At 36.8% G+C, this 21,733-nt stretch overlaps 1 protein-coding gene across 1 annotated transcript in view; it reads left to right on the top strand.

Moving 5' to 3' along the window:
• Positions 1 to 225: 225 nt before the first annotated feature.
• Positions 226 to 21,733, top strand: part of LOC145666235 (uncharacterized) — a 93,718-nt gene continuing 72,210 nt past the window's right edge. Inside the window, exons 1-2 of the mRNA XM_081733300.1 lie at positions 226 to 326; positions 4,010 to 4,163. Coding sequence (XP_081589426.1) covers positions 226 to 326; positions 4,010 to 4,163 — 255 coding nt within the window. The remainder of the gene's footprint in view (positions 327 to 4,009; positions 4,164 to 21,733) is intronic.

Below are 21,733 nucleotides of genomic sequence, written 5' to 3'. Positions count from 1 at the left end.
TTTTAAAAGACATATCTAATTTATTTAAGTATTAGACAATATCCGATGTAAATATGCCCAGGTAAGTACTTTTAGTAAAGACATATAGCTAAAATATACTATTCTTTTTTTATTAATTTCTTCAGATTGTTATGGATGATAGCAATTATGGGATCTTTTTCTTGCACAATTATTTTAATTTGGGAAAGTTGGCAAAAGTTTCGTGACAATCCAACTGTTGTCACAATGGAGAGGAATTACCTAGAATGGAACATGACTATTCCAGCTTGTATTTTATGTTCGGAAGACATTGTTCATGATCGTACGTTAAAACGCTACATCAAAAAGTAAGTCACTGTTAATATACTTATTTTCTTTTAGAATTCTGGTCTAAAAATGGCTATTTATTTACTATTTTCTTACAATGTTTTAAATAGTATTTTCTTCTGTTTGTGTCATTTTGTGAAAGCCTAATCTTGCAACTTAAACTTCAGGCACTTTCAAAATAACTAGAACTCAAAAAGAAAAGGCGTACAAATGTCTAAATCCGTGCACGATGAAAGTTACTTTATTATTATTATTATTATTATTATTATTATTATTATTATTATTATTAGCAATAGTAGTAGTAGTAGCGATAAGATTCGTATATGTGATATATATTGAACTCTACTTCTGTGAGAATGTAAAATGTTATTTATTTAAAATCATGGACAGTAAATTTTCTGTCTCTGATAAATATTAAAATTATATTTTAAATTTCCATTTCTTGGAGGGCAATATACATGTTACTTATACACACAGAATGAAAATTGTCTATATTGTATTGACTCTTTCCTTTCATGTCTTTAAATGGATAAACAAAACAAAGTGTTCCTTAATTAACCCGGATCATGATTTCATTACCTCAGCATCAAAGATTTTAGCTAACAAAACGTTTAGAAACTATTTTATTATTACTTATTGGAGAGATATGGACCGCTTCGATGAGATTTACATGAGATTCTGAAGTTCAAAGTTCTCTCCAGAAATATTTGTATTTTGGAGTTACACAATTAGGTACTCAAGCCAGGGTATTGGCCCGTATATATCTCATTTGCCAATACTCTGGCCATAAACAGAAAATAGTTATTTGTTAATCATCTATTACACTGGTCGACAAAATGAAACTTTTTTCGCTCCCACGAAAGACATTAGGTGATTCCTATAGGTTTCGAGCTCCTGAGTTCGAATCCGTAACCCGTTTTCTCCAGGACGTACCAGTTTTCAGGGAGGAGGGGGTGTTTCAATATCCACCCAAAGATGCTCTTCTCCCCCCACGTTATAATAATTTGCACGTTATAATTTAAATATCAATATAAATTATGCAGATAAAGTTGAATAAAAAGTTAAAGATTTACGTGTCACTTGGTTTCCCTACTCCGGTTGTAATTACTATAGGGTGTCTCGCGTGTCACATTCCAACAGGAGTCTTGCAACATATTCACACTCCATTTAACACTGTAGCGCGTCTTTATGGTAGCTATTTTCGGGTAAAACCTTTCTCCGTGTTTGTCAGAGACCTCCCCCAAGCTGTACATTTCAGGAAAGTAGTACAGGTGGGAATGCAGGAAGTGCAACTTTAGGGACATATTACATCCCATGTTACAAAATGAAGTAATTAACCTGTCCACAATGCCTTTGTAATCAGGTGACTTATGATTCCCTAGAAAGTTACTGCACACTTCTCCAGAGGCCTGCCAAGCCTCACTTTCCACTTCATTAAGCTTAGAAGAAAATGTAGTATGCTTAAAAAACGTCTCTGATTTGAGATCCCATAGAAACACGTTATTTCACCTTGGCCTCGCTGAGCCCTGGGAATAGTTTTCTGAGATGATTAAATGCTTCATCATCCCGGTTCAGAGCCTTGACGAAAATCTTCATCAGCCCTAATTTGACATGAAGGGGTGGTAAGAATATTTTCTTTGGGCCCACAAGACGTTCATTTGCCACGTTCATCTCCCCTACGACCAGTTGCATTCTTGGCGGCCATTTCATGATGGTGTACTGATCTTTGGCTCGACTATTCCAATGGCACAAGGTGCAGCAGTGCTTTGTGTAACCTCCTTGTAAACCGGTGAGGATGGCAATAATCTTAAGGTCAGCGCATACAAACCACTGCAACTGTTCGTACTTTATTTTCTGCAATAGGTTTTGCATGTTCTCGTATGTGTCTTTCATATGTACAGCATGAGCAATAGGGATAGCTGGCTTTTCATTGCCATTGTGTAGTAACACTGCCTAGAGGAATCTACGAATAGCCTCAAACCTTCAGTGTTGTAGTTCAACTTCAGTTGTCCCATAAGCGATGGAATGTCAGTGCAATACACCAAATCACATCCTTTGTAAAATTAGGAACTAGGCTCACCTCTCTTTTTCTATACATCGATAAATTCACATCTTGGTTTAGTAGATTCCATTGCAAGTAACAGGGCTTTAGACTTGGGAAGGTTTAAGTCTCTGATCAGATCATTCAGCTCTTCCTGACTTATCACATGTGGTTCATTAGTGTCAGGCACTGGAGCGTAACTGGAATCTAACTGTGTACTCGAAGATTGTGCAACATCCTCACAATCAGCAGGTACTTCATCATATGAAACACTGCACAGGGTGTATGAGTCTGGTGGTACGGGTACAGGCAGACAAACATCATGTTTCACAGGCCTCCTCGCGAAATCCAAGTTAGGATACTGTATTTTATGCTTCATGTTTTATTCAGAAACCTTTTATATTAGTCAGGCAGAAGTAACAGTCTGAAATATGATCACGGGGCTCGCGCCAAATAGTAGGTACGGCGAACAGCATCGATTTATGTGTTCCTTTCAACTATCCTGGGAGAGTACGCGCACACGAGTTACAACTTTGTTTCCGAGGCCAAACGCGATCCTGGTTGCCGATTTTACACCCAAAGTGCAGATGGTAGGCTGTGTTCAGGAACGGTGACAATGGCCTACTTTGTCCATTGAAAATCACTTTCTCACATATGTAGCAGAATGGATCTGTAAAATTGTTGCAAGTTCTCGGCAAGTTTGTTTAATAGAAACGTCAAAATTTCACGCAGAAATATTTTTCATTTATGGTATACACAGACAAAGCATAACACCATCTTCTAACACAAACATCAATTCAAAACTGAAATATTTGTTTCATGCGACAACATGGTGTATATCTGGTGCCTTTTTTCAACAATCTGTCTGTCGTCTAGACAAAAGGGAGCCAATGAATGATCGCAAGTTGATTACGAAACCTTTCTCCGTCAATAACGCCTAGGTTTTAGTATATGCAGTGTGGAGCGACAATAAATCTTTGCAAGGAGGTACGTTTCCGGGGGTTCGTGAGCTAGAGAAAAGAATGTTCCTGGGATATAGCCTAGTAACAGTTCTTGGATTAAGATAAAAATTTAGAATTATGCACTCGAAACACGGAAAACACATATTAAATGTGAAAAATACGATTTTTCTGTCAATTATGGAAACAGCACCCCGCAAAAAAAAAAAAGTGCTGGAACTTCCTCGATAAGATTCGTAGTCACCTTCTCGAAATCTATCCGGTACACCCATTTACCCTCGTAAAAAATCAGAATCATGCACTCCAAACACGGAAAACACATATTAAATACGAAACAAATGATTTGTCAGTCAATTATGGAAACAACACTCCGCCAAAAAAAACTTATGCGCTGGAAATTTCTCGATGAGATATTCGTAATCAGCTTCTTGAAATCTACCCTGTACACCCTTCCATCCTCGTGGGAGGATTTTGATGCCGACCAGTGTTGTTAATATAATTAAATATCTCAAAATCCATCGTCTATTAGAAGGTAGTTTATGAGATTTAAATATTACTCTAATAGTATTTTATTACCTACAGCTTAAATGTTATGAGTCAAAACAATATTTGCTTTGCTGAAGTGTGATATACATAATTTAACATATGAAGTTATTTCAAGTTTATTTTAAAATACTAAATTATTTTGTCCTTCTTTTTCAAGAAAATATGGAAAAGTTGATAAACAAACGAGGTCATTCTATATGGGATTTATGCAAACTGTGGCTAATATTAATGGAAGTAATTTGCATAATTTCTTAGCATACGAGAACAAACATGAATTTCATAATGTTTCGTTAAGTGAAATACAGGCAAATGTAAGTACTAGTTCTATATTGTAAAATCATAGAAGGTGTTGCTACAAAACAAAGAAACTTTCTGATATTATCAAGCATTTTCCCTTAAGGATATGAATTTATGACTTATACCTTTTTTATACCTACCAGTAATATATTTGTGTATCCGGTTGAAGTGTGTTCAAAATCGGTGGCACGGTGGCTCAGTGGGCCCTCCCCGTTGGTCTAGTGGCTACCACGTGCGCATTTGGTGTACGGGGTCCTGGGTTCGATTCCCGGTGGGAGAGCCTTTGTGATTTTAATTGTCCTCGATATTTCTGTGTTCGTGTCGCTGTCGTTCCTAGGTAAAGCCAGTTAACCGAATAAGAAAAGCATGTAAAGCAAGTCAAGTGTGGTTAGGTCAAGTAAGTTGCTGAGATATGTTCGGTGGCTCAGTTAGCTTTTTTTTAAAAAAAAGTGGTAGAGCGTTCACCTCTGGTGCTTGGGGTCCCTGGTTCGATCCCAGCTCGCGCCGTGTGGACTTCGTGGTGGACAAACACCGTGCTCGTGGGTTTTCTCGGGGTTCTCCCGTTTAGTCCCATTTTCTTCATTCCACCATTTCACTCATTTATCATAATCATCGTCTCCTTTAGCCTAACCGGCATAAACGTGGGACGTAAAACTCAAAGATTTCATTTCATTTTTTGTTCAAAATCGGTCTTTTTATTATTTCCATCTGCCTGTAATTCTGTTATTGAACCCACAAATTGCAATTGTTGTTGACATAATAGCAAGCACAGTATAGCACTTTTCCTGGTAAAACAAGTAGCGCTCACCGATTTCTAAGGTTATACGTTTGGAATTTTAAAATCATAATTTAAAACAAAACTTTCACAGGAACGAAGAGGACCACATCTGATTTCCATCTCAATGCTTAGAATAGAAAGTTTTCCATAAAAGAGACAGAAAATATTTTTTAAATTAAGACTTATATGAATCAAAGGAGCCCATTTTGGGGAATATACTATTGTCGTCTTCCCCGATACACACCACCCTTACGAAGACACTTATGTGTCGGGTGTTGAGGATTGCGTGCTACAGTGAAATTTAAAGCTATGTCCGTGGAAGTTAACTACCACAAGGGCCACCCCTACCGAATTGTTCTGAATGGAGCAGACAGACGAATATTGTTCTGGGAGAAGGCAGCAGTTCTCCAGTAGCCAGGTTGGCGGAAATCATAGTGATTGCTACGGCAACTTGGACATTTAGTCCCAGGCGCGGTCAGAGTGACTTTAATAGTTGGGATTCTGGAAGGCAACGGAAAACCACCACTACATTTTTCCCAAGATTGCTGGCAGCAAAAAGAGAACATATATGCAATGGTCTTTCGCAGGTCAAAATATACTTTCAGAGGCAACAAATTCCCCGCATTCGGATCTCCGAGAGGGGGATGGCTTGGGAAAGACTATTGGACGAGAAAGTGATAATGGGGTGAAGACAGACAGAGAAAGAAAGACAGGGAAGAGCAAAATGTATAGGATAGGAACGTGTAACGTACGTACTCTGTTACAGGGAAGAAAATTAGAAAATCTTAAAGAAGAAATGAAACAAAATAATCTAGATTTGGTAGGAGTTTGTGAAGTTAGATGGAAAGGTAATGGGGTGCTCAGTAGAGAAGGATATAGAATGTTTCACTCAGGTAATGAAAACGGCGGTCATAATGGCGTAGGAATAGTTCTTGGAAAGCACTTAAAGGAGAAGGTAGTGAAGGTACAATATATTGATGACAGAGTTTTGATGTTAAGACTTAAAGGGAAAACGAAGGATCGAGTGGTGATACAGACATATGCACCGACAAGGATGCTGCCTCTCGCCAACACTATTTAATGTATATCTAGAAGAGATAGTGAAAAAGAGCCTATATGTTGATGATGGCATTTCGGTAGGAGCTATAATGATTAGATGCATACGATTAGCAGATGGTATGGTGCATGTTGGAGACTCTGAAAAGAAAATCAAGAAATTGTTAGAAAAAATGAGGAAGGGCTTTGAAGAATATGGGATGAAAATAAATGTAAGAAAGACAAAGCCATGGTGACTGGAACGAAGGGGTTTGTGTCAAATATAAAGGTGGGAGGGAAGAAAATTGAACAGGTGAATAGTTTTCGATATCCGGGTAGTATTCTTAGTAAGTAATGGCATGAACTGAAAACATGAAATAAAAGCAAGCATAGGAATGGCGAAAGAAGCCTTTATTAAGAAGAAAAGTCTTTTTGTGGGACCTTGAATAAAGAGTTGAAAAAGAGACTCATAAAATGCTTCGTGTGGAGTGTTGTACTGTATGGGGCGGAAGCGTGGATATTACATAAATGTAATGAAAATTGACTGGAAGCCTTCGAAATGTGGATGTGAAGAAGAATGGAAAGAATTAATTGGATCGAGCGGAAAACGAATGAGAGAGTGTTAGAAATGGTGGAGAAGAAAAGAACACATTTAGATATTATTAAGAAGAGGAAGAGAAACTTGTTGGGACATTGCCTAATACTAAATTGTATCATGAGGGACGGGTATGGTGGCGGGAAAGAGAGGGCGTTCTAGGAGACTACAATTAATGGATGATATAAAAACAGAAAGATCATACACGAAGACGAAGAGGTTAGTGGGGGACCACGGAGCATGGAAGCATCCCAGCTGCGGCAAGTGACCTGCCAATAAGGGCAGAATACCTATCAAGACCGTCGCGTAGGTTGTAAGCGCCCAAGGCGAGAATTCTAAGGCGGCCCCAGTGTGCTATGAAAGACGACTAGAGATTATTCTGTACTCTTAGATTTAAATCTGGAATGTAAGATAAAAAATATTTGGTATTATGTCATTAAAAAAAAAGTGAATGGCTTTTGTAGTTAAAACATAAAAGTTAATGAAAACAGGTTTATAATTATTGAAATCGATTGCTATTTTCGTTTATTTTGAAGTTGATACAGATTAATATAGTTTTAGAAAAGAATATAGAAATAACGATACAAATATTAAATTCCAAGATAAGAAAACTCTTCTCATAGAGTGCTGGTGAGAGTTCCAGTTGAACACTCCTAGACGAGGTTTTACACTACCGGTAATGTTCAAGTCCAATACTGTATCGAGAGTCCCTCAAGGATCTAATCTAAGCCCCCTGTTGTTTCTCTTAGTTATTAATTATATTTATCTATGCATTAAAACTTCTCAACTTTTTCATTTTGCCAACAAACTCAAATTATACTCCAAAGTAAGTTCAATTGATGAGTGCGTGAAACTTCAATAGGATCTAGAAAGAGTTCAAATATGTCGCGATTATAACATGTTAGTCCTGAATGTGTCCAAATGTAAATCTGTATCTTTTACGAGGAAAGAAAATCCAATTAACTTTCCAATTTACCTATACAATAAGTGGCACTTCCTTGTCTACCCAAAATACTATCAAAGATATAGGAGTTATATTTGATAGCAAATTAATCTTTGCTCAACACGTTGAGTAAATAACCAGTAGTTTATGTAGAAACCTAGATTTAATTTACAGGGTAGGACAGAATTTCTACAAAGAATCAATATTTATAAGGTTATATTTTTCGTATGTGAGGTCAAAATTAGAGTACTATTCTACTGTTTGGACACCAAGTGTCACTAAATACTACGATGCAACAGAAAATATACAGTTTAATTTTTGCTAATGCTTGCATACAAGAAAACCCGTTTCTACCCAAAGTATGTCCCCTATGAAAACTTAGTAATGAGTTTGAGTTTTCAAACATTAGAAAAAAGGATATGAATGTTTGATCTGTTGTTCTTGCATAAACTATTAAACGGTAAAATTGATTGTCCAGAATTAGTTTCAGAAGTATTAATACGTGTCCCAATAGATAAGGCGAGAACAGCAAACACTGGGACATTCTATTGTAGAAAAGCTAGAACTAACGTATTACATAAATATCCTCTGTGGAGAATGTGTGCTTCAGATAACGAAATAATTAGATTTCATGTAGTAGATGTATTTAGTATGTCCAAAAACAAGTTCAAAACATTTGCTTGGCATTAACTTCTGCATAAGTAAACGACGTATATTTGTGTATGTATAATAATGTATGTTAGATAATTACGCACACGACACTATAATTCCGTATTAAAGCTTTTGTGTTGTCCTTATGAATTAAATAAACAAATTAATTTTATTTAGCCGTGGCCTGATCATTATTAAAATATCTGAATTAACATTAATATTTTGAAAAAGTTCATTTATCAACATAATCTGAATTCCTTGAATTGTGTTAATTTGTCGTCCCGGCGCCCCCCTGGTCTGGGCAACCGGGGCGATTGCCCCGGTCGCCCCACCCACGCGACGGCCGTAGTAGCTATGATGATGATGACTACAGTCGTGACACCATTATTATGAAGCTTTAAAGAATAGAGCAACCATGCATAATTGCGTTTATGTAGCCCATAATCTACTAAATCAATTGAAATATACCGTAATCTTTCTGGGTACTTCATTAAATCAGACTATTAGTACCTTTCTGTTTCAAGTGTTCCTCTGGTGGCACTGCTGTCGATAGATGTTTTCCCGCACCTCCCTCGAAAGAGGAGGGATAAGTTGTTGCGGCCGAGATCTTTCAATTGTTGGACGTGGAATCATTGCCTCAATGAATTGTTTCGCGGACTTCACTGTGCACTAGCCATTCTAAATAGGATACGATCTTCACTTGTAAAGACCAAACGACTGAATGAGAAACTGGTAACACAGCTGAGGTCATTCACTACTTTCTCCTATGCCTAAGAGTATGATGGGGGTAGGGCCAACGTATGGTTTACATATTTTCCGAGGGCACATTTGAAATGAAGAGGCTCTAATAGGCTCTCTATCATAAACTTAGACAATGCGGCACAGACCAGTAGCTAAATTTGTTAAGCAAAGTACTTGGATATACTGTAAAAATCGAATAATACTTTATTAGCGTTTGTTCAATGATTACACTTGCCTCAATATTTTAATGATATTTCTATAAGTGTCCGTTTCAAACACAACTAACACATACAGGGCAATTTATTTTACGACATTTTCATGGGGATTCAGACTCAAATATTTTGAATACGCATCAATAAGTTCCGAAAAGAAGAAGTCAGAGCATAGTAAGCAATAGTCATGCTAAAATTATTCTAATAGTCGTTATTCTTATTTCTTTCTGATAACGAAGTACCTCTACGAAAACTTCTTTATATATTTACCGTCCGTCTGTCCGACATGAGAATAAATCTCAAGAACTACCAGATTGATTTGAAACCACTTTTGGCCAGTATGTGGAAGGGTCGAAATTCAGACATAACAAGAAAACGATTTAGCAAGAAGAGGTTTCTTGCAGTCGATTAAGCACCCCAATAATACATTTCACTTCCATTCTTAACTCTCTTATGTGACTACAAGTAAATCTAATATAAATCTATTCTACTTTTTCTATATTCATCTACATAGATTACAAAAAGCAGAAACGGTAAGATACAAGGATAAACAATTTTTGGAGCCGATTTACGGTTCTGAGAATAAGAACTACCTAAACCGAACGTCTCCATGTAGTGTACACGCGACACTACTACTTCAGAAGAAACTATTAGAATGTCCGAATATTCGTTTGCAAAGTTTAAATGCTTATTTGTTTTTGAAGATTCGAAGACTCCATTATTCGAAATGTCCGAAAAAAGAATTACTTGAATTTTAACAGGACTAAAATCTCTTTCATGTAACCTGATAGGAAACTCCCCTACTTCCCAACACTTACCACTGCAGAAGGGAAAAGCAAGCCGTTGACCGTCACAGGGAGGGAAGCTTTTCTAATAAACAGAATCGTGTAAACTCTAAATTCGTAAGTCAATTCGTTCTCACCCGATGTTGAGAAATCACTTCTGTTCCTTTTAGGTATCAACCCCGAGTAACAAACAATTACTGTTTTTATTTTGTCTTGTAGAAAATATTGCATACTATTTATGTACTAAAGTTTATTCTACTGTAAAACATTTTATTCCTTAACAAATATAGAAAATATTAAAATCAATAAGAGCTCACTCAATTTGCCCAAGTTTGTATGAATGGGGAAGTTGATCCCTAATACAAATGCAAGAACGGGAACTGCGGGATTTCGAAAATAAAATGATAAAAACATTTGAGGAAAAGAAGCATACATTCAGGTGAATTAAAACGCTATACGAGATTTTATTTCACAACTACAAGTCACCGAGTATTATGGAAATAGAAAAGTTAATACGTATAAGTATATCACGTTGATTGTTTGAGAAATACGCACCAAGTCGTATTCGAAAAGCCATGGAGAAGGTAACTATTAGCTTGTCGAAAGAGAATGCTTCCGGGCAATGTAAAGCAGGATCTTTGAGGGATGGTTGATAACAAACATGGTACATTGACTTTTCGCAGGTTAAAATCTAATGGAAATGTTTGTTTCTGCCTTTGAGCTCTTTAAGCCAAAGCGTTCGTTATTTTTGTATAATTGAACAGACTCGTATTTATCGTTACCCTTTCTTTCTTATACAATAATCAACTGTTGTTATATTAGACTATTTTGTACGCCTGGAGCCGCGGGGGTTCAGTTGTAGGGCGTTCATCTCTGGTGCGTGAGGTTATTGGTTCGATCCCAGCTGGCTCCAAGTGAACTGGTGGACAAACAACGCGTGCTTGGGTTTCCTCGGGAATCTCCCTTTTCCTTCAACTTTCTTCATTCCACCATTTCATTCATTTCTCATTGTCGCCGTCTTCTTTAGCCTAGCCATCATAGGCGTGGAACGTAAAACTTCTAAAGATTTCATTTTATTTTTTCTATTTTATAGTCTTATGAAATTGTTGTATAAATAAATACCCATTCAATTACCAACCCTGCCATTTCTTACCATTCCTACATTATGTCTCTCCTCCCGACTGCCAAATGGAAGGAAAACAAAGAATACAACTTTTAATAAAATTTCCATTATAAAAACGCGTTACTTACTTCACTAATACAAGTAAATGTAACTCAATGTTCTAAAATACGTAGTGTTATTATGAAAGTTGTAATTTATTATTTAGACATATTTAGATACACTCTATACCTCCGTGTGCGGAAGCTGATGGTGGAAGACGGAACACCAACACTCATCTGTACTTAAGCGTGGTGGGGGGAAAAACAACTTTTTCCTACCAGGTTATATAGTACCTGTGTTCCTTCCACGTACACTTCCGAGGTTGTATTTCTTCTACGGTGATCATCCACTTCCCGGAGCTAAATAAATAAACAGCAATTACATATCATACTTCTGGGAGCCACGTCCTTTAGCAAATAGTACCCTAATATAATCCCCTGTTTTCTGGTTTTGTCTCGGGAAATAATTAAGAAATAAATACAACTGGAATCACATTTTTTGAACAGGTTCAGCTCTTGACAGGCAGAGAACTGATAGTTCATGTACTTGCTACCTACCTTTCTGATCTCCTGGGTGAGTCTGTGTGTATTATAACGCCTCTAGCGTACAAATCCAGGTTGATTTTTTGTAGCGGCTCATATGGTATGGAAAATATATATATATGTGTGTGTGTGTGTGTGTGTGTGTGTGTATATAGGTATTGTTGAAAACTAATAATTGATAAAGTAAATGTACGAACATGATGAAGAGCATTTATCAGCGTTTAAAGATACTCAAGTAAATATGAAAACTTGACCCACGACCCACTGACCCACCACCCACCATGACCCACTCTGACCCACGACCCACCATGACCCACCACCACGGTGACCCACTCTGACCCACCACCCACCATGACCCACTGTGACCCACCATGACCCACCACCCACGGAGACCCACTATGACCCACCACCCACCGTAACCCACCACCCACCGTGACCTACTCTGAACACGATCCACGGCCTCTTCGGAACTGACTATAGAGTTTACACTTGTAATAAAACAAGACTGTGAAATTGTCACTAATCGGAGTTTGAATTTCTAGTCAATCGCTCAAGCACCACTCTGTTACAATAACGATGGATCTGACCTTTACGATATAAAATGGTAAAGTGTTTGTTAGTGAGGAAATTGAAACAGTTCGAGGTGGGGGGAAATTAGTGTGTGCCTAAAATATACTTGTACTTAGAGAGTATTCTTGCAAGTGTTAATTTCTGAACGCATTGCACAAGAAACTTCTATTCGCAGGAAAATACCCCTGTATAATATGAAAAAGGTTATGGTTTCTCAGTTCACAGTGTTTTTCTCATAAAAGACTTGAAAAATCAGTTGTTCATAGGGTATAAAGATGCTCGGGTACCCTATGTGAGAGCATCTCCATAAAGCATGCTCATAATTGAAATTTGTGTAATTACTAAAACACCACGTTAAATTTAAGTTACAAATATACATAATTGCAATTATTATGAATATTTATTCAAAAGTAGTTTACCTAAAGCAAAGAAGAGACTTACTAAAAATTAGGTACAAAGTTGAATAACACAAATAAGCCATTAGTAATACAAGTATACATTTCCGTAACTAGTAATTTTCCACCTTAAAACAAATCTGAAATCAGATTTATTTCCTGTTGGTAACGTTTTGGCCATAAATCATCCGCAGTGGAATGATGTCCAACCTTCAGCCAAGAAATAACTAGCTCGTCTACTTTGAGCTTGTCTAGCGATGGGTAATTAACATTGATGAGCAACAAGTTAGACAATGTTTGAGCACTTAGTCTATTTCTAATATCAGTCATCTGTAAATTCATAAGGGGAAATCCCCGTTCGCACTCTGTCGTGGAAATTGATAATACTTCTACCCGATTTCTGCAACTTCTCATCGACAATCTACTTGTTAGACTTAAGTCTGATAACGACTTTTCTAGGTCAGGTTTGAAATACTCAGCAAGTAGTATCATCTCTCTATCACCATACAACATCTTTCCCATATGGACCATATCAGTTGGCAATGTCGACCCATGTAGAACAGAAACTTCATTTACCACACTTTTGATAGGGAATCTTGTGAATAAATTATCAATTAAAGCCTGATAAACTGATGATTTCTTATTTGCTTATAAATTTAATTTTTGTAATTACACATGAAGGTTTGATACCATTACCAAGTTCCCTCCCCGTCTAGAAAGCGAAAGGGATCGAGGTTCCTGGAAAATGTGAAGAGGTGAATGGGAATTTTCCTCCTTCTTCAACTTCAATTACCACACTGCTGTTTACCATGTGCCAAATTACGATGAATTTCAATTAAATTATCATAGTATAATTATTTCCTTGTTGAATTATCAATACTTTTCAGTGGAAAAAAGTATGAAATTTCAAAGTTCCAAATCAAAGGAAGTAGACCCACGTAAAGGGAAAAAAAGTAAAATTTTCCATACAATTATGAGTACAATCCAAACTTCAAATTTCCGTGTAATTAAGCTTACAGTACAAATTTTATGCCTATTTTTCTCACAACTTTATGGGTTGATTGCCCTGTGCTGTAATTGCTCCATATAATAAACATAAGCTTCAGCAATTATTATAGCAGAAAGCAATGGATATATGAAGCCAAGCACTATATTTTTTGTTTCTGATTTTTTTTCTTAAATAACATCGATCGTTTTCGATCATTTTTACAAACCAAATCACTACCAATTTTCCATATATAGAAAGTCCCCTCCCCCCCACATAAAGGAGCATTTTAAAAAATGCTAGGACACATTCTGTTTATTTTCAATAAAGAGTTAATAAACTGAATTTCAGCTCCATAAGTTTAACGGCTTGCGAGATACTTTTTTTTTTTTTTTTTTTTTTGCAAAAATTCGGATCCTCACTACCCCCTTAGGATATTATACATTATAATGAAAGCAATATAACATCCCAGTTTGGATTAAGGTCTAACTATATACTAACCCTTTGGGGATCCCATGGTACAATTTGTACCATACGGGGTGTTTCATGGTACATTGCGTTATAACTCTCCTATTTGAGCTTTTTCATCCGTTTTTTTTTGTGTGTGTGTGTTTGTTTGTTTTTCAAGTCCAGAGGCATTGCAGAAGACATTACGGATGGTTTCACACCTCCTTGTGTCGCGACATAGGAGGTGATGACGTCATAAGTCTAAAATTTATATTTTCGTGTAATACTTTTTTGGGGGGGGTATGTAAAATATTTTTGGCGGGCTTATTTTTGCACGTAGAAGATTGAAATTTTGCACAAACATGGAGTCCAATGAGTAATATTTACCAGATTTTTTTCAGATTTCTGTGTTAAAACAGGGGGAGATCCAGAGGGTCCAAAAGTTGAAAAAAGGGATATTTTTATCCACTTTACCTCATTTTACCGCCTTAGATACATGATGGAGACAAGTGAATGGTACCGCCTGAAAGGCAGTTTTATTCTGAAGAGAATGATGTGCGATACATGGCCCTAGGGTAATTAGGGAAGTGTCAGGGAATTTTTTTTTTAAATACACTTCTGTATAGGGGAATTTTGGACATTTTCGGTACTATTTTTGTGCTGGCTTATTTTTGCACCTAGAAGATTGAAGTTGTGCACAAACATTCAGTCTACCGAGTAGTATTTACCAAATTTTTTTTCAGATCTCTGCGTTAAAACAGGGGGGTCCAGGGGGGATAAATGTTGAAAAAAGGATATTTAGACCCAAAAAATCACGTTTTTCCTCATTTTCCCGCCTTAGATACATGATGGAGACACGTGAGTCATACCGCCTGAAAGGCAGTTCTATTCTGAAGAGAATGAGGTATGAACCATGATCCTCGGATAAATAGTGACGATGCACTAGCTGCTTGACTGAAAGTCTAAAAAATAGCCCCAAAACCCCGGATCTCTTAAGGGCTAAAAGTAATTTCATTTGACTTTGGAATTTGACCGTGATGATCAGGTACACATAGTTACATTCAATTTTTTATATAACAATTTATATATTACAGTGATTCAAAAATGTATTTTTTCCAGTAGTTAGCTCTACAAATTCACAGGTCTCGAAAGCCAAGTTGTAGTGTAAGTCCTATTGCTATTATTACTATTAAAAATATCAATATCCAAAAGTGCCTGAAGTTATTTTTTCACTTGGTTAGATATACTGACCTCAGGTAAGTAGACAGAAACAAGTGGAAAAGGAAGCGAAATGAAGGTCTTGAAAGTAAAACGGAGACAAATTTACCAGTCTTCAGAAGATACTGTCTACAATGCAGTGAGCATTGAGGGTCAGTAGATCATACTGAGTCGGTGAGTCGCAGTGGGTCACGGTGGGTGGTGGGTCGCAGTGGGTCATGGTGGGCGGTGGGTCGCAGTGGGTCATGGTGGGTGGTGGGTCACAGTGGGTCATGGAGGGTGGTGGGTCGCAGTGGGTCACGGTGGGTGGTGGGTCACAGTGGGTCATGGTGGATGGTGGGTCGCAGTGGGTCACGGTAGGTGGTGGGTCACAGTGGGTCGCATGCTGTTGACCCACGACCCACTGACCCACTCAGAAAACTTGACCCACTTGACCCACCGACCCACTGACCCACTCCAACTCTGGTCAATACCCACTATATCCCAATATTAAATACAATTACATTGTGTTGTATCACATTCTTTGTAGGCTACTCGTTGCGCTTAGGTATTCTGATAATGCGCAGATAAAATTAAGAACAAAGTCAGATCATAATTTTTTACATAAATTTACACAAGGAGAAGAGAAACCTTTGAGCTGAAAAAAAACTTTTCAATAATCGAGACGAGACAATAAAGAATTTCACAAAATTTGTGACGAGACGAGACTTCTAACAAACATTACGAGACGACACAGATCACACTAGTCAAAGCAAAGTTTCTCACTTCGTCTCGTCTTGTGTGTATTATTAGTTGAAACTATTTTTGTAAAAACAAAACATTTGCTTTTCTAATTTTCGCACTGTGTAAGACATAAAATTCTTTTGACTTTACGAGCTAGTAAGATCACTCCATTAACGAAATAATTATTTTGATTCGAGTTGAAGTTCAAATTCAATATCAGAGAATGGCCAAGATCATCTTGTGTTCACCTCCTTCCCGATCCACACTAATCCTTAATCTCAAGAGCCTGGATTTAAATTTTGAGGTTGCTCCTGCTACCAAGATAATAATTAAAACCATTAACGGAGCACGATGGCTCAGTGGCAGAACTTTCACCTCTTTTGGAAATGATTCTGTGTTGTATACCAGACTGACTAGGTTTGTGGTGGACAACATCGTTTTATTGGAAATTCTCCCTTATTCTCCCACAGTCTAATTTCAGCAGTTATTTAATATTTCACTTCGATCATGTATCTCCGTAAGCCTGAAGAGTAGAACCATGCCACGTAATAGTAGAAATATTAACTTTAAAAAAAAAATGAACTTCCACATTATGAAGATACAGAATTAATAAATTTTCGTTGTTTTATTGAGATGAAAGTGCATATGGAATCAATTTTTAGGTAATACGTCTATAAGAAAATCGATATCCAAGAACGCCGATTTCTCTACAACTTTGAGGAAGGGGTGGAGTATTCCTATGTGTGTTTGGTTGCAGATCAGGGTCTACGAAGGCATATAATTATGAGGATTTCAAGACAAATTGAATTCAAATTATGCCAAATATTGTATATTCATAAAACATATAACAATACCCATAACAATAAAAATACATATCCACAAAAATATATTGCGCACCAAGAGCATTGCGGGGGACACTGAATCGACGCCTTTGTGGATATCCGTTACGATTTCCTGCTCTTGGTGATGCTCGTTGAAAAATAAAATGATATGTTACTATCACTATCTTTTGCAATAAAGAATCAAGAAAGCAAATAAAACATATTTGTGACACTCAATGCAAGACGTTAAACAATTTTAATTTATAACTAGAGCGGACAGTCGGACCGACTCTAGTATCACCAATATATTATATGTATGTATTACAATCTATTAGACTTTACGTTAGCAACGGCGCCAACTTTAATTTCTTGTTGCGGAAGAGTGCTGAACGAAGTAGACAGAAATTTTAGATTCTCAACTATTTTTGTATTCGGAAAAGAGCAGTTTTATTATGTTTGATCTACTGAGTAATCATGTCGCAATATGTCTAGAAGAACGGTCACAGGGAGTTGAATCTCCTCCCCTTACCTCTGCTATCGTCATTGCTTTTTGTACTTATGTATTACATGATTTGGAAATGTAAAAAATAAAGATGACCAATCTAAATTTCTATGCAATATTTCATGAATGTCTCTACACTTAGTAGCAGAGGCGTTCTAAGAAAATTTTGTAGGGGGGCCCATCTCCATGGTTGCTATATTACATCTGGAATTTCTGGTATTTAATAAACGTGGTTTGCTGTGTTACTTATACATTTTCGTGAACCAGAGGGGAGGGGGCGGACCCCATCCTGCCCTCTTTCTGGCGCCCATGGTTAATGGGCCAAAATTAATTAAGTGTTTAGTCAGGGGTCTCTACATTTAGTAATGATGGATTTAAAGAAGAAAAATAAAAAGGAAAAAAATTAAATTAATGAGTTAAAAACTTTATGTAAGAAAAATGCAGAGTGCATATGGATTTTTTTTTCTAGCTTTAGACTACTCATGAAATTATAACTGTTTACAGAAGATTAATATTTGACATATTAGTAATAATTTTTAAAGTGTAATTAATAGTATAATTAATTTATAACATTAAATAATCGTAGTCCTTGCCTTTTCACTGCCTTTTCGTTGATATAATGTCATTGTTAATAGGCAACCATAAATTACTATAACCATGAAGAGTTCATTCAATTGGTCTATATTGAGTTCAACGAGCACGTATATTATGTGCACGTAAATTTACGTTGAGTTTTATATTTAATGTTAAGTTTTAAAGATATGTTCTCCTGGCGGAAAACCAAGACTCGGTCTCCAAAGCCGACGACGAGTACATTAACCATAGAGCCACGAGAAATTTATCACTCAGTTCGAAGAGATTTAAATGAAGTTTTACGTCCCATGATTATGCCGTTAAAGGAGAGGGTGGTGATGACAAATGAACGAAATGGTGGGAGGAAACGGGAGAACTCTGGGAAAACCCGTAAACAGAGTGTTCGTCTATCACAAAGTTCACTTGGTATCGAATCACTGACCCCATATACCAAAGGTGAACACTCTAGCACTGAGTCACCGCAGCCCCTGGAATAGATGATTCGCCACAAGATTAGACTATTAATTCATTTTAGATAGAAAGTATATTACTGCAAACGATGTAAAAATAAGCGTAATCCCACGCTGAAAGTTGTTATTATTTTGAGTACCACGTAAGTCAAATAAAAGGGCGAGTCATTAAAATTAATCGGGTTTATATTTATATATTTATCAATTTCTGTCTCTCACTCTCTTTCACTATATATACCAAAGTATACATACACACACACACACACACACACACACATATATATATATATATATATATATATATATATATATATATATATATATATATATATATATATATATATATATATATATATATTAGGGTGTCCTCTATTTTGTACACCCTCCAAATGTATTCTATGAGACCATAAACAAGTATTAGTGAAATAGCAGCTCTCTACGAGAACGTTAACCCATGTCGACTTGACGACAAAATCATAATATGACGTTTCCACATTATAATATTATTTAGAATTTCCAACTCTGATAACGGAAAAACTAAAAGAGACAGAGCAACGGAACTTTGCACCACACAACTAGAGGAAAGACGACATCTGCCCGTGTATTGAAGAATATCTCCAAATGAACAGTGTTGCCAACTCAACAGTAAAAGCAACAGTAAAAGTAAAGACAAAAGACATGGTAAATGCAGATCAGTGTTGCAAACTTTTCGAGAAATAACGTGAAACATGTGCAATCTCTGCTGGTGAATACAGGAAGTGAAGTACTAACATTTTGTTCACGTAAGCCTAGACGGCCAGCTGAACAGTGTTGCGATCAAGAGAAGAGAAAAGTTGAGTCTAGAAAAGGCACAATAACTCGGAAAAGGTCACTAGTGCTCTATGCTTTAAAACCTGTAATGTTAGCCAGTTGAGCATGAGGATTAGTACCGTGGTTATTTGGCATCGATAAGTCACGTACCGGCAGAGATATTCGAGATCTTGTTAAAGTTGAGAAGTAAAGTTTGTAAAAGGGGGCAAACTTTACATTGGGTTGGAATCCTAACAATCTGATTAAAATATGAAAACTCTATGCAGTTTATGGGTATATGTACTCGTTGGTTTTTGAGGTCGTTGATAACGATGATGACGTCAAGAGTAAACAGCCCCCGCTGTGCAGTGTTGCCACCTTTTACAAACCTTACTTCTCAACTTTAACAAGATACCGAATATCTCTGCCAGTACGTGACTTATCTATCTCACATAACCACGGTACTGCTTCTCCTGCTCAACAGGCTTGCATTATAGGTTTTAAACAATACAGCACTAGTGAACTTTTCCGAGTTATTGTGCCTTTTCCAAACTCAACTTTACTCTTGTGTTGATGGCATCATTGTTCAGCTGAATCTTCTAGACTTAGAATCAGCTTAAACAGTTGTTATCAATATTTACTTTAAGGTGTACAAAACGTAAGTACCTCACTCTCTATATGCACCAAAGGTGTTTCCACATGTTTTACTTTACTCCTCGAAACGTTTGCAACACTGCTCTACATTTGCCACCTTTTTTATCTTTATTTTCATTGTTGCTTCCAATGATGATATCCAGTTTAGGTCATTTCTTTTACAAAAATATAACTTTCTCTTGGGTTGGCAACACTGTTCATCCGGAGATGCTGTTCAATACACGGGCAGATGTAGCCCTATCTCTAGTTGTTTGGTGCAAAGTTTTGTTGCTTTGTCTTTTTTAGTTTCTCCGTTATCTAGGTTGGAAATTTTAAATTATATTATAATGTGGAAACGCCATTTTATGACTTTGTCGTCAAGGCGGCACGGGATAACGTTCTCGTAGAGAGCTGCCATTTTACTAATACGTGTTTACGATCTCATAGAATACATTTAGAGAGTGTGCGTATCGCTACACGAAATTACCCAAAATAACGGACACCTTATATATATATATATATATATATATATATATAGGCTACTTGTTCGTTTGTGAGGAACTTTTGATATACAAAACTGAATTGAAATTTTGGTCAGCTCTTGCGTATCAACGTTGCCAAAAACTGAATTTTTATTTATATGCTATGAAAATGTATTTTGATGTAGAGTATATTTTCTACCTGTAACGTGTACAATTAGATTTCTAGCACATAATATACCGATTACATGTATATGTTGGTCACGCGATGTTAAGTTTTATTTTGACCTTGATAAACCTACTTCGACATGCAACAGAACGCTTAAGTTTGTGTCTTCGATTCATGACACTATTCATAACGATTTGTTGAATCCATTGCGCAGTAAACTTGACCTAAAAGCGCTCGGTTTATCTTGTTTGGTTGGCTGCTAAGTTCGTTTATTGATGTGCTTCTTATACATTTTTCTGCTTTATAGTAATTCTGCCTATACGTGTAACAGAGATGATGGTGATCAATATTGTGCGGTCACGCCAGTGGTGTCGCTAGATATTTACCTTATGGGGTTTCAGCAAACGTCGATTACAATCAAAATAAGGGATTTAAAATTCCAATTAAAGTATCCTCGTCGCCAAAAGTGCCTTTACATCGCCGTGACGGGTATGTGACCGCGCAGTACTCTAAGGAAGGGATGGTTGCATAAGAAATTGTGATTAATTTTGAAGAGTTTTTATTTTGACTAGGGAAATTACGTAAGTATAGGGAGTAAAGGCATAGATTAGAAGCATCAGTGCACTGTCCTCTCTGAAAAGATTCGTATTCTCAGTTTTTCAATTTTCTGTCTTATATGTTAAGTTAATAACTGCTAACAACTGCTACTAGCACTTTTCACTCTTCAGGACTTTACTACGACATGTTCGCAAGGCACTTTTCTAAGTCCTAAATGTGTGCGTGAATTATTTCATTCCTCTCACTGTAATTATTTGAGAATGGAAACTGATTACACTGAACGTGAATATGTTTCGCTGTCGTAGAACAAGGACAGTAATAAATGTAGATAAGGTTCTTATTATTATACAAAACATAGAAGTATTTATTCTGTATATAGAACAATATAATACAGTAACTAAGAAACATCATAATCACTTACGCCCGCAGGATTTTTTCCAGCGGGAGGGGAGGGCAAAATACCGATATAGAGTTTTTCATTTTATTGCCCTATATATGTTGTTAAAATCCATAACATTAATATTGATAGCATATATCGTCTTTCGCCGCTGTAGTCCATTAGTCAGAACATTCACCTCCAGACATGATGTCGAGAGAATAGAAAGAAAGAGATATGAACAGTGGCGTAATTAATTTTACTGTGCGGTGGCTCAGTGGTAGAGCGTTCACCTCTGGTGTTTGGAGTCCCTGGTTCGATCCCAGCCCCCGTCAAGTAAACTTTGTGGTGGACAAACACCGTGTGCGTGGGTTTTCTTGGGGTTCTCCCGTTTCCTCCCACTTCTTCATTCCAGCATTTCATTCATTACTC

Source organism: Thermobia domestica, chromosome 12 (genome assembly GCF_964235325.1).
Source record: "Thermobia domestica chromosome 12, izTheDome1.hap1.1, whole genome shotgun sequence".
NCBI lineage: Eukaryota > Metazoa > Arthropoda > Insecta > Zygentoma > Lepismatidae > Thermobia > Thermobia domestica.
This window is presented reverse-complemented; position numbering and strand designations above follow the sequence as displayed.